The 13706-nt window shown below is 44.3% G+C and overlaps 1 protein-coding gene across 1 annotated transcript; it reads right to left on the reverse strand.

Moving 5' to 3' along the window:
- Positions 1-107: 107 nt before the first annotated feature.
- On the reverse strand, positions 108-12264 carry LOC118779294 (proliferation-associated protein 2G4-like). The gene is made up of 13 exons (XM_036531334.1): positions 12102-12264; positions 7838-7966; positions 7622-7727; positions 6414-6483; positions 6177-6269; positions 5968-6031; positions 5634-5712; positions 5469-5547; positions 5235-5368; positions 4194-4288; positions 3637-3764; positions 3135-3188; positions 108-2110 (listed from the first exon to the last, which is right to left on the reverse strand). Exons 1-13 carry the CDS (start codon positions 12184-12186, stop codon positions 2048-2050), a joined length of 1179 nt encoding a protein of 392 aa, XP_036387227.1. The 5' UTR covers positions 12187-12264; the 3' UTR covers positions 108-2047.
- Between the last annotated feature and the right edge of the window lie 1442 nt (positions 12265-13706).

Genomic DNA, 13706 nt, shown 5'->3' on the forward strand with positions numbered 1-13706 from the left:
AGCCCATAAAGTGAATACTAATGAACACAATGCAAGTTTGTTATTATAAACTTTATTTCATTTTTCTGTTTTCAGCAAAGAACAAAAACTAACAAAACAAAGGGCATACTGTTTTCCTCCTCCAACCTCTGCACAATTTCCAAGCCAAAAATATTCTGCCAAACAATGTGTCTGGGCTAGAAGCTACTGCAAGATAGGAAAACCCCCCTCACAAAAATGTCAATGTTGTTTTGACAGGGACATTAAATAATCTTTTGCCTTACAGGTTACAGTACAAGGAAAATCTAGAGCTTACAACAGCAGCTTTGATACCCACTGAATGCAAGTCCAGGAGTCAATAAAGAAAATCTGTAAACCATAAAGGGTCTTCAAATTGTGTGCTTTACTACTTTTTTATTCCATTTTGTATTTGGAGGGGTGCTCATCAGTGCTCTGACTGAAGCATTAGTTCTCACTCTCAAAAAAGCCAGATTTCTCTTGACATTAAGTGCAGGGTAAAAGCAGGTTTGGTATGTCTGTGTCAGACAACAGAGTGCAAACACAATGCCCAGTGCTCTTCAAAACAGGTTTTTACTCCATTTAATAAAGTACTGATGGAATAAGCCAAAAGTCCAATAATGACACCCTTAGATACAAAATGAAGACACACCACTTCAACCTTCAACTCTTTGGTGTCTCCTTACCTTTGTTTTTATCTGTGTACAGAGAAACAAATTAATTTTCCTCTGCCAATCACAGCATGGCCCCGAATGCAAGTTTGCACCTTAAACAGCTACAGGTTGCAAGCATGCTGCTGCTTTCACGTCCTGGTTGCCAGGTTGCTGACTTGCCACCAGGGTTTTTGACCAGAAATGAAAAAAGTTTGACATTTCAAAAAATTGCAACAAAGTCCATCCGTCTCCTTCCTCAAGGGAGTACTTGGAGTAGTTTTCGAAATCTGTAGTGAGCCCAAGTTTAAGATGGGGGCAAGTGTGTGTAATTCAGTAAGTAAACAAAGAGAGGACGAGTACTGCCCAAACCAACGGGTTCCTATTAAGAATCATACTGCAGAGGGAGATGCACCAGAACAGTGAGGTATCCCTTTACAAAAATGCATTCATGGAGCTCTCCAAATTCAGATAGATTCATAAAAAGAAACATTTCCCCAAGACTGTTAGAAGGTAAAGTCAAACAGATATGACTGCCTTTGACGGAGGCAGGCTGGGATGGCATTTGTGAAACACACCCCTCTGTAGTTCACTGGCTCACCCTTGCAGGGAGGATGTGGCCAAGGGCTACATTCTGCCTCCAGGGGCAGGAAAGGGGTCTGACCTGCACACTGCCTCAAGCTCACCCTCTGCGAGTACCTTTTGGATAAAACCCCTGAACCTCTACCCTCACCTGAGCTTCCGATAAGAGACACTACATTCCTTAGTTTAAAATGGTTCCAACAGGCTACTGCCAGTTTGAAGAATAAATTCTTAGTTATTAATTATTCAGATATGTAGGGATAATCAGTATTTTGCAGGATTATGTGGTCAACTGAATCAATATGAATTTTATTGCACAATATTGTACTGCACAATGTGAAGTACAATACAAAATCTCTGAAAGGTTGCAAGCACGTCTTGGGTTCCAATTTCTCATTCTCTGAGGGTGTAAAGTTTCATCAGGCACATACCACTGCAAAGGACTTCCATGTTGATGCCATTTTGATCAACTGCTTTCATTACATGGGGAAAATCAAGTGCAATCTGTGGGCACATCTCAATTTCATTCAAATTTACAATGAGAAATCTGAAGATTTAGAGAAATTCACATTAGCTGAAAGATCCAGGCGTCACAGATTTCTGTCAGCTACATAAACGGATTGAGATATGTTCCAATTACACCCCTTTCCAGTTAGCGTCCAGTTTCAATTTGGAATGCAAGGTGGACAAGGGGACTGGGAAACAGGCTTTGCAGAGGGGCTGGATTTAATCTTTAAAGTTTCTGTTCTTAGGGGATGTGTGTGTGTGCATGCGTGCGTGCGGGCATGTGTGTGTGTGTTTAAGTGCACTCAGGGCATCTATTCGGTAGCTTCAGTCTCCTCCGCCGGTTGGCCTGTGGCATTCTCCGCATTCTTGGAAGCCTTAGAGAGGAGGGAAGGGACGGAGACAGGAGGTGAATGGGGGGTTTTTAAACATTTAAAACAGCCAGATGTGTCAGCCCTGTCACTTGCCTAAGCAATGTGCCTGGTCCCATCTGTAAATTTGCACAATATAGTTAAAAATCTTTGTGTCTTCCTGGACACTTCTTTGAACTTTAACAAACAAGTCAGTAGTGTTATGAAGGGCAGCTTTTATCAACTTAGAACCATAGCCAAATTAAAGCAGTTTTTATCTCATAAGGACCTGGAAACAGTTATCCATGCTTTTATCACCTCTCAGCTGGATTACTGTAATTCCCTGTATATGGGGATGACCCATTCCACCCTTTATCGACTACAATTGGTTCAAAATGCAACTGCTAGACTTTTAACTAGAACTAAGAAAAGACAACACATCACTCCTGTTGTGGCTGACTTGCATTGGTTACCAGTGAAATACAGAATTGATATTAAAATTTTACTATTTGTTTTTAAAGCCCTCAATGGATTAGTTCCACAATACATTACTGATGTGCTGATTCCATATTCTGCCCTCAAGTGACTTAGGTCATCCTCACAACAACTCCTCTCAGTCCCCCACTCACGCCTCAAAACCAAAGGTGAACGGGCTTTTTCTGTTGCTGCCCCCAGGCTTTGGAATAGTCTCCCATCCCATATTAAGACCCACCTTTTTTCTCTTGCTTTTAGTTCAGTCTGAGCTTGCCCCATGGTTTTTGTTCATGTCCACTCTTCATTTATTTTTATCAAGTTTTTGTTTTCTATCTGTTTTTTTTCCTCTGCTCTTGTGTTTTTTTTTCTTGTGTGTTTTCTCTTAATCCTGCTTTTACTTGTACTCCTTATTCCTTTTATTCATGTATACTTGTATTGGTAATTCATCTGCCTTGACTGGAAAGCACTTTGGGTCAACTCCTGTTGTTTTTAAATGTGCTATATAAATTAAAGTGACTTGACTTGACTCGCGTGTACACATACATGCAGAAATGTCGAGCAACGGCAGACCGCTTACCTTCTTTTTCTTCTTCTTCTGTGTCTTGCGACTGGCAGAGCTCTGTAGCAGGGCCTAAGAGAGAGGGTGTGTCAAACTGCGTCATTAAACATCACATTACATACAATAGTCATTTAGCAGATGTTTTTATGCAGGAGCAATAATGAACATTCCATACTGTTAATAATTTTATCCATTTATACAGCTGGATAGTTACTGAGGCAATTCTGGGTTAAACACTTTTCCCAAGGGTACAACAGCAGTACCCCAGAACAAGTAACCTTTCAGTTACTGGCCCTGCTCCTTACTGCTAAGCCAAGCTGCTCAATCCCAGCCCTCCTTTACAAAAAAGCATGCTACAACTGACAGACTGCTGTTTGAAGGATACTAAAGGTACCCACCAAAGCCACTCTTTTAACCTATCATTCAGGGCAAACTTTTTTTGCATTTCTTACAGGTCTCGCATACGACCTGCTTAGATTCATAAAACATAGCTTGTGGAAACACGGCCCCTGTCTCTCACCTTGAGCTCTGGATCGTGCACCTCGTGTTCGGACTTGTACAGCTCGGGACTGAAAGGCCCGCTGGTGATCCGCAGGGGGCCATTGGCCATCAGCAGCACTGTAAATTTGAACTGGGCAACAAACTCCCCTGAAAAGGCAGCCGGGAGGACAGAGAGCATCAAAAGGCACGCAGCAAGTGGACATACTCAGAGTCAGTGCTGAGAATGGACCATGCGGTTCAAGCAAATATGGTGCAAATCCCACCCAGATAGCGTAAGGCGCCCATGCGCAAAGACACTCCAGTAATAAAAAGCAACAACAATAAAAAAAGGCACCAGGCCTGCATAATCTGCCATGCAGACCACTTGAGAGAGCTGCTTCGGGAACGTGGGGACCGCTTTGGAGAGAAGTGCTCTCATACAGCGCTGTGCTGCATGACTGAGGGTGCCCGGGGGTAAGGGTGGAAGGAGGAGCTCCTGAGGCCACAGCAAACATGGCTTCCTACAGACCTTGCTGCGTGTGGTGAATCAGACACGTCTTGCCCGACAGAGGGGGACAGGGACATGCACAGACTCACCTTCCTTCTCATGAAGCACGTTGAAGGGCTGCAGCAGCTCATGCTTGGCGCACTCCACCACACCTAGACGCGCCTTGCCCTCATCCTCGAAGGCCCTGAGGGACAGTGCCAGGAAGCATGTGCCAATCCACAGCAGATGGAGAGAGAGAGAGGAGACAATGAAAAACATTACCACACATTCAGGTAATGCTTCAAAGACACTCACAGTTTATTCCTCAGCAATGCTGTATCATTTTGTCCAATCAAGCACATGCAAGATGACACCGCACTTGTCACTACAACAGAGTACTGTCTGAACACATGGGGGAGGATATTTGCATGGGGAAGTGTGTGTGACCACACACATGGTGTGCTGGGGTACGTAAAAACACATCCAGCTCTGCCCAGGCCTCTTCAATCACAAATCAGCTGCTTCCACACGGATGTGGTCACCTGCTACCCGCTCACAGTTAACTAGGGGGACTGATGTCACAATGGTGTTAATGCTAAGGTGTTGATGTTGTTAAATTATGGATCTAATATTCATCTCCACAAAAGTTCAAATTTTATTCACTGAGATTGTTACTGCACACCACAGGGGGGTGGAATGGGATTCATAATATTGAAAAATGGAAGGGTGTCAAGGGATCATTTGGACCCCAAGATATCATTTATTCAGTAACAGTTGTTTGACAGAGGGAGAGACATCCATATTCACTGTCTGTTTTCAGTTTGTTCCTAATAAACAACCCCGTCAAGCCTTTGGGAGGGTTTAGAATCTTGGAATGATAATCACTTTTTTTAACTGACAGATTGCTTTGTACTACCTCCTAAGGGATACCCATGTCTTCTGTCAAAAGAGGTTTCTATATTTACACACTAATATCGGATCCTGGAGTGACCAAAACAGAAATTAAGATACATTTCTCACAATACAGGGAACAGTTTAATATTAGGTATACAATATCCTACATCTGTCTAACATGCGTCTTTGTGTTTACATATAGGTGTGTCCAGTCAGTGGGCTGTGTGTACACACCTCATTGCAAAATATGACCATACCTTAGAGTGAAAGGCATGGTGTCAAAACGTCTCTCTACTTCACTGAAAAAGATGCGGGAAGTCTTCATCTTCAGGCCGTACTGCTTGCTTGGGTCCCGCTTATAGATAGTGGTCCTCTGGCCAGCATCCCTTGCCTGGAGGGGCAAGAGAAGGGCTCACATCTCTTTCAGAGAGAAGCAGTACAAAGATGTGAGACCGAAAGGGAGAATGTGGTGTGTGTTTGCAGACGCTTACTTTCCCTTCTCCAGTGCTGATCAGCACGTCCACTGCATACACCTCATGCACCTCAAATTCCGCTGTCTCGTGGTCCTTTCTGTAGACAGACATGCACGTCAGCCAATCACAAAAGTGGACCCCACTCCAAGTCCCATTCCAGCAGTGTCAGTCAGGAGTACGTACTTCTGCTGCTCTGTAGGGTTCTGAATGATGGTCTTCTCTCCATCAATAACATGCTGCTTTAACTGATGAGAAAGCATACCTGAAAAAAAAGAAAGAGCGCTATTAAAGATTAGAAACATGAGGCCCAAGATGAGGCTCTCAGTAATAATGTTTTTTCACCCATTAGCTTTTAGCCGCTTTCTCACTAAGATGGAATGTGTCTATACTGTACTAGCCTTCAGCTGCTTTCTCACTTAGACGCAATGTGTGCTTACTAGCTGAAGTACTGTTACATGTTCATTGTGCAAGCACAAACAGAATATTTCAGAACATGGGGAGCATGGCGGTTACTCACCCTCGATGGGCATGCATTTGAATGACTGGGCAATCGTGTTCCAAGCCTTCGTTACCTGTGTGTTCTGCGGGGAGAGTAGCACACAAACAGAGCACGCAACATGCTTCTATCAGAGCCAAACCTCCCAGCACGATCTGCCCACTGAGGTTGACATATCAATCGCACCCGACTGCCGCACCCTTTCGCCCTCCCTCTCCGCTCCGCTGTACCTGGTTGCCAGGTTTGACAAGCCGCAGGGCAGCCTCCACGCACAGGTGAGCCGCCTTGATGACGTCAGCTTTCCGGCCCGTCATGGGGTTCTCCTGCAGACGCAGGGAGCCCGGGGGGGGGGGGGGGGGGGGTGCAGAAATGGGCAAGAGGCGAAGAACAGGGGAAAACAATAAGCGTGAGCAAAACACTGACCCTTAATAAGCATTTTTTCTGTGAGAGCAGCTGCCACTCCCTACCTTGGTTGCTCCAACAACGAAGCTGTGAGCCACATTGGCAATAAAGCCGTCAACATGAACGCCGAGATCACTGCAGACCAACAGAGGACGAGAGATCAGACCATGAGAGGAGACAGTTTGGACAACACAGCAGCAATGCATCAATGTGCTCAATCCATATATATGCTGAGCTAAGGAGAAACATCCTAAAATGAAAAACAGAGGCTTCCATTTTGGGGTCAGAGGTTGGTTCTTCTACAACAAAGAAATGAAGGAAACAAGACTCTGTGTTAGTTGGTCTTCAAGAAAAACCCATGTGGGTTTCTCAGGATTTTAGTAATCAACTGTACAGAAAAAGACACAATTACCAATTTACATCAGAGCATCAAGGTGAGACAAGTGCAATCTTCTCATATACTTGCTGTAGCGAAGGGCGAGAGCAGTCACCCCACCCAGCCTCGAACCCGGGTCTAAGGGGTACCAAACATGCAACTTTGACCGCGACACCAAAGAGCCAGGCCCGTTGGTATGGCAGCCAGAGCGCATACTCAACTGTAGTGACGGCACTCCGTCACACTTGCGCACAGCCAATGGCAAGTGTTTGCACTTGCAACGCACCACTATGCCAACGTCAACCAGGCGACTTGCAGGCACTTGGCACATCGTGGGGTGCCAGATAGGGGCAAGACAAGGAAATCCTGACAGACCAACCCATAACCACCCCCTGCAGACTGAAATCATTGTTCTGCCACTGTGGGATCTCAAAAATTCTCAAACAGCAAATGACATGTCCTGAATAAACATTTCAAACTCAGGCTGTAGAGCTCAGCATGTGGCCAATGCAAATGTCTTGCTGGCTCGGTCACACACAACCCTTCAGTCTCAGTAAGACAGTATGTGCACATGTCCTCTTGGACAGAAGTCAGTTGCCAGCTAAAGTTAAAATAATCTCTTGCCAGCAGGCATAAAACTCCCCAGCCAGCCAGTCTGGACCCACTTAACTTATTAGCTTACCATAACAGCTTTGAAAAAATACTACTGTGCCACACTCACAAACTCTACCCAGCTGAAATTTCAGACAAAAGGATGTTACCATAAAAAGGAGAGACTGCACATGATTAAATGACACCACAGAGAAACTGACACATTTATCTACTAAGACATCCAAGCAGATCAAGGGGCAGGTAGCACACAGTGACTCAATACAGGCAGAGAGAGAGGCTACATACATTTTGACCAGGTCTCCATCTTTTAGTGTGTAGTCAGGGTCGCTCTTCAGGGGAGAGAAGTGGCACACACAATTATTGACTGAGACGCTGGTGGGGAACGCAATGCCTATAAAAGGAAAAGAAAGCGGTAGGCTTCAAAATCTGTGGGGTATGAGACTGACAGGAACGCCCCTCCCCATGTCCACAGCACCATCCTTCCATTGTCCTGCCCCTCACCTTTCTTCATCTCTTTCTCCTTCTTGAAGATCTTGCCAGTCTCTGCCATGATGAGGGAGTCTCCCTGCTCACACAGAGACAGCACTGATACGCCAGGCTTGGCCGCCTCCACCACAGCCCGCAACGCCTCTGAGCACAGCAGACACAGTCAGAAAGAAACCAGAACATTTCATGAATGTGGGGAGAGGTGAAACAGTGAGAGAAGAAGAAAGGGTCAAAATGCACAATGATGCTATCATTGTTGTAAGGAACCCAAACAAACCAGAAAGGTCAATACATTACCTGATTTCAGCATAACAGCACAAAGGACACAATGATATGCAAAATATAGGCATTTATATATAATGAGAATTTGCACATACATCAGCTATGCAATTGTTATACCTAAAATATCCCTAACATTAGCTATAATATTTTATTTTTTACACCGTGGCCTCTCTACTACTTCAAGTAAAAACAAGTCGATGTTACACTGAACCTACGAATTTTGATTCAACTGAACAACCCTGAGGTCACGGTCTGCTAGAAATGGTGTGATACCTAATTACAATGCCTAGGGCACAGGTGTCAAACTCAGGCCCGCGGGCCAGATGTAATTATATTTGGCCCGCGAGATCATATCAAATGTGTATTAGAGCTGGCCCGCCAGTATATAGCGCATACACCACTAATACTACAAATCCCAGAATGTTTTGTTAGTGCGTTGGCGCGTCAGTTGAGACCGCCAAGCGCCCCCTCCTTTTCTGTTGACAATCATTAGCATCCATGCTACCAGTCACCTCGGACAAACTTAATCCACCCCTCCCCAAAAATGGCCAAACGAAAGATGGAAAACAGGAGCTTTCAAGACAGGTGGGAGGCTGATTATCTGTTCACGAATGTAAAGGACAGACCTGTTTGTCTTGTGTGCAGAGCCACCATGGCTGTAACGAAAGAATATAACATAATAAGACACTATGAAACGAAACACCACGACAAGTACAAGGGCCTGGACGTAAAGCACAAGCTCCAGAAGGTAGGGGAGATGAAAAAAAGTCTGGCTTCATGGCAGACTATGTTCACAAAAGCAAAATCACAAAGTGAGGCTGCTGTAAAGGCTAGTTTTACTGTGGTAGCAGAGATAGCAAAATCAGCCCGGCCCTTTAATGAGGGAGAGTTTGTCAAAAAGTGCATGGTCAAAGTTTGCGACATAGTGTGCCCAGATAAAAAGCAAGCATTTTTAAATGTGAGCCTGAGCAGAAACACCATGGCTGAGCGTACATGTGAGCTCGCCACCCATCTACACGAACAGCTGATGGAAAAGGGAAAAGATTTTATCGCATACTCCCTTGCTGTGGATGAGAGCAGCGACACATCTGATACTGCCCAGCTGTCAATCTTCATCCGTGGAGTGGACTCGAGTCTGTGCGTTACAGAGGAACTTTTGGGATTAAAATCAATGCATGGCACAACCACAGGAAAAGAAATCTTTGAAGAGGTATCCAAATGTGTAAATGAAATGAGGCTGCCTTGGGATGAACTTGTGGGACTGACGACAGATGGTGCACCCGCGATGTGCAGTCAAAAGAGTGGACTGGTGGGCAGGATTCGGGAGAAGATGCGGGAGAACCATGCAGGTGAGCTTACAGTTCATCACTGCATCATACACCAGGAAGCGTTGTGTGGCAAAGCCCTGAAAATGGAACATGTTATGAGCACCATAACACGAGTAGTTAAATTCATAAGAGCCAAAGGTTTGAATCACCGCCAGTTCAAGTCTTTTCTAGAGGAGTTTGGTTCGGAATACACTGACGTGCCCTATCACACAGATGTGAGATGGCTAAGCCGAGGAAAAGTACTGGACAGATGTTTTGAGCTGCGTGAGGAAATCTGTCAGTTTGTGGAAAGCAAAGGGAAAGACAACAGAGCTCAGGGATAAAAGGTTTGTGTGAGCTGGCATTTCTGTGTGACATCCTGAGCCATCTCGATGTGCTCAACCTGCAGCTTCAGGGGCGGGGCCACGTCATCACAGACATGTACGCTGAGGTGAGGGCTTTTAAAACCAAGTTGTGCCTGTGGGAGACTCAGATGCTGCAAGGAAACTTGGGTCATTTTCTGTGCTGCCAAACCATGAGAGCAGATCTCTCCTGCCGTGTTGCCTAGTGCACAGTTTGCTGAAAAACTCTGCGTACTCAGCGCCGAGTTTACCCGGCGATTTGCCGACTTTGAAGCCCAGAAATGCAGATTTGAACTGCTCAGTAATCCGTTTGCGGTTGACGTGGAAAGCGCACCAACCAACCTCCAAATGGAGCTGATTGAACTCCAGTGTAGTGACACGCTCAAGTCAAAGTATGACTCTGTGGGTGCTGCACAGTTTCCATGTTTCCTCCCCGACACACTGCCCCAACTCCGTGCCCAAGCTGCTCAAATGCTCTCTATGTTCGGCAGCACATATCTATGTGAGCAACTGTTCTCTTTGATGAAGAACAAAACACCACTCAGGAGTTGTCTCACTGATGAACACTTTCACTCAATCCTGAGGATTTCCTCAGCTCAGAGCCTAACCCCAGACATTGATGCACTTGCATCTAAGAAGAGATGCCAGGTATCTGGCTTGAACCAATGTGCATCAGAGTAAATCAGAGTGTAGCAAACTGAGCTTGAATGAATGTTGTCTTTATGCACTTTTTCTACTCCAAGGCATGGACTGTTAATAGTTGAAAGATTGCATTTTCATTGAAGGAAATTATTATTTTTTGGTTGTTTTCTTGTTGGCCTGTGAAAAAAGATTTACATCGAAAGGCTACAGATAGAGAGAGACATAATAAGAAACGAATACCACTGATGTGTGTTTTATTTCAAATTTAATTTCTCGTGTTTATAATATTAAGCTTTGCCTGTTCCAGATTCAATGTTTACGCAAAACTAAAGTTTGTTTCCATATGAAAAGGTTCAACATTACATATCTCGAGAGAAGGGAAAACATGCACAATTGCAGTCAATTTTTCAATAAATATTGAGTTTGGCCCGCGACTTCGTCCCAATTTTTCATTTTGGCCCACTGTGAATTTGAGTTTGACACCCCTGGCCTAAGGCGTCATGAACGACTTCGGGAGCCCTGTAAGCGTTCTAGGAAAGGTTCACTGGCTAGCCAGCGGAAAACTAAAACCAGTTATTAACTAGAAAACATAATGAACATAATAGCGACTTTGAGAGGCCATTGTTGAACAAGCTATTGAATAGCTAGCAACAGCCAGCAAGTGGCTAGCGGAACAGATCAGAATTGAACAAGCCGCGTAGCTACTTAGGCTAAGTTAACTAATGTAGAAGAGGCAGAAACGCAGTAGTTTTAATAAAAAAATAAATTTAAAAAAAAAAAAAAAAAAACTTTGTCATTTGAGGCCGGTACTTGTTAAGCAGCCACCTAACGTTTAAACGAGCTAATATAAAGTATTATCTTTACATTTGGCTACCCAGCTTTTTAAAACTGAGAACCATTTTCTTTACTCCGCGCTTAGAAACATCGAATGTTTAGCCAGCTAGCTAAATCTAGGAACCTTCATCCATTAACCTGGCTAGCTACCCAAACTGTAACATGCTTATGTGAAACGTGTGCATCTCTTACTAATCAAACTCACCTACAACCTAGGAAGCTACTTTATCGTCGAGTTTCCAGCTTCCAAATTAACGGGACATCTTCCCCAAGACGTAAGATTCACTAGACTCAACCCGCAAAAGCAAGCTTACTAGCTCATTTGCGAATTTAGCTATAGCATGTACACACGGTTCACGATATTTGCCTGTTTGTGCAATCAAGTTGGCAACGTACCACACGGTAGCGTATCGTGGTAGCTTTCGAAGTCACCATGAAGTTTCAATGAGGCAACCAACTGCATACTATGTGTTAAGATAGCTACGGCTACCACAGCTAACTTACTAGCTAAACGTACAGTGGTAAGATAGCTGGTTAGTTGATGGCTTCTTCACCATCCGATCACAACTGTTTATTAGCTACCTGTTATTTTTTAAAGACAGGTCCTCGGCTAAATAGCTGCCTTGTCTACTTTAATGTGACATCCAGTAAGTTACCACAGGCAGAGACACACGTGGGACTAGCCACTAGGCCCCGCATGTTCTCCCTACATGTTCAGCTACGCGCTCTCTTTGCTTGCAGTGGCACATGGCCACGGCTGCACAAGCTGGTAGCAGGTGCGGCGGTGCATAGCGGCAACATTACCCTCCTCCCAAATACACCATCCCGAATGAAATCAACCAGTCCGCTTACGGTTGGCGATGTCACCCCCCATCTTGTACTTGGTAACCACCAAGTCCTCGGCGATCGTCTGCTCTTGCTGCTCGTCGTCAGACATCTTGCCCAGCAGCTCTTTCTACCAACTTTCCGCCGATGTGTCACTGCAGCGAAGTCCGTCACCCCCAAGCAGGTTGCTCGAATCCGCTGCTCCAGCCCGGTCTCCTCCCGCCCCTCGAAGGTCCTCCCATCGCGTAACATACGCAAGGACGTTCGCACAACCCCCCAAACAGCCGCCAAAAGTTTGCGGGGGGTCATGAGCTTCATTGTCGTTTTTTTATCTTACTGACAGCAAGCTACTATGTGGTTACGAACGTCCGTCGGTCAGTAGTCCACTACCACATCAGTGTCGTGCATGAAACCATTTCAGTGCTTTTGTTGTAAGGACTGTTGTACGACCAGTATCTCAAGCTGTTTATTTATGATTTGCGATATAATGCGTTTTTTATATTGGTCGAGTTATATTTTCGCCCAGCTGTAAGAGGCAAAGAAAGTAGAAAATAATATGGCATTTATATAATTTAGTTGTGGCGATCGCTTTAAAATATATGTCGAATTTTTGGACATTTGTGCTCCAGCAGGTGGTGCTGGACTGTTTATGCTGTCATATGAATAGATTATAATAGATAGATCCGATTACGATACATAATTACTTCCATATATTTTTGACAACAGTTGTAGTTATCTAGTTAAGTAATTACAGATTTCAATCTGAACATGAAGAGTTATGGCTTCCCATTCATACGACTGCTTTCTGAAAAAATGTGACATTTTTGTGAGCAGGCTATGTTAAAATGCAGTTCTTCACTCTACGTTTCATCAGAGGGTGGTGTAGTCTACAGACTCCATAGAGACTAGAAAACGAAATCCACGTAACTCATTGCCGAATGCAAGTCACGTTTAATTCAGGCTGTATGTAGGGAGATTGACAAAGAGGTTATTTCTGGTTGTCTTGCGCGTAGTTAAAGGTTAAAGTTAAAGGGCTATGGTAATGCGATTTTCTCATGGTTAAAACCCTGGAGCATCACGCGTTCGAATTTGGGCTGTCATTGTCAGAACAGTACAGTGCATTAAAAACCGGTGCAGAAAGATTAAGCAATTAATTAAAAAAAAAGAAAAAAGAAAAGAGCAAAGACAGAACAAGTATTCAATACGTCTGACGTAAAACTAAGCGACACAATACTGTGAAGACCCCTGTGTGAAGTTCACAGGTGCAGAAGGACACAAAGGACACAAAGGACACCTGCGTTGTTCATTCATAATGTAGTATTGGTATGTAGGCAATAAAAATAATAGAATTTGCAACAAAAAAAAGTATCTTTGGTGATGTGAAATGACTGTTTGACCGTTGCACCAAGTCAGATTTACCACTGTGGTGGATGTCACATTAGTGCTTTAGTATCAACTGTGGTCTTCACTTGGTCAACCTGCCAAATCCAGTTTATTGGCCAGTGTAATAATCTCTGATGCTAATGATGGCGTGTAAGAGCATAATTTAAGGTCTAACTAAAAAAGCTGTGGGTCAGAAGTTCATGTGTTGCAGTAAGTTGCAGTAAGTGGCAAAGACATTGCACTCTGTTT

Source organism: Megalops cyprinoides, chromosome 6 (assembly GCF_013368585.1).
Source record: "Megalops cyprinoides isolate fMegCyp1 chromosome 6, fMegCyp1.pri, whole genome shotgun sequence".
In the NCBI taxonomy this organism is placed as follows: Eukaryota; Metazoa; Chordata; class Actinopteri; order Elopiformes; family Megalopidae; genus Megalops; species Megalops cyprinoides.

Bases quoted from the DNA above. Each gene is read 5' to 3' on its own strand.
- LOC118779294 (XM_036531334.1), bottom strand. From the start codon at position 12,186: ATGTCTGACGACGAGCAGCAAGAGCAGACGATCGCCGAGGACTTGGTG. The intron at 6,484-7,621 runs GTATGTAGCCTC...GTTGGTCTGCAG, and splicing joins GATGGAGACCTGGTCAAAAT to TGATCTCGGCGTTCATGTTG. The intron at 5,548-5,633 runs GTACGTACTCCT...GTCTGTCTACAG, and splicing joins AACCCTACAGAGCAGCAGAA to AAAGGACCACGAGACAGCGG.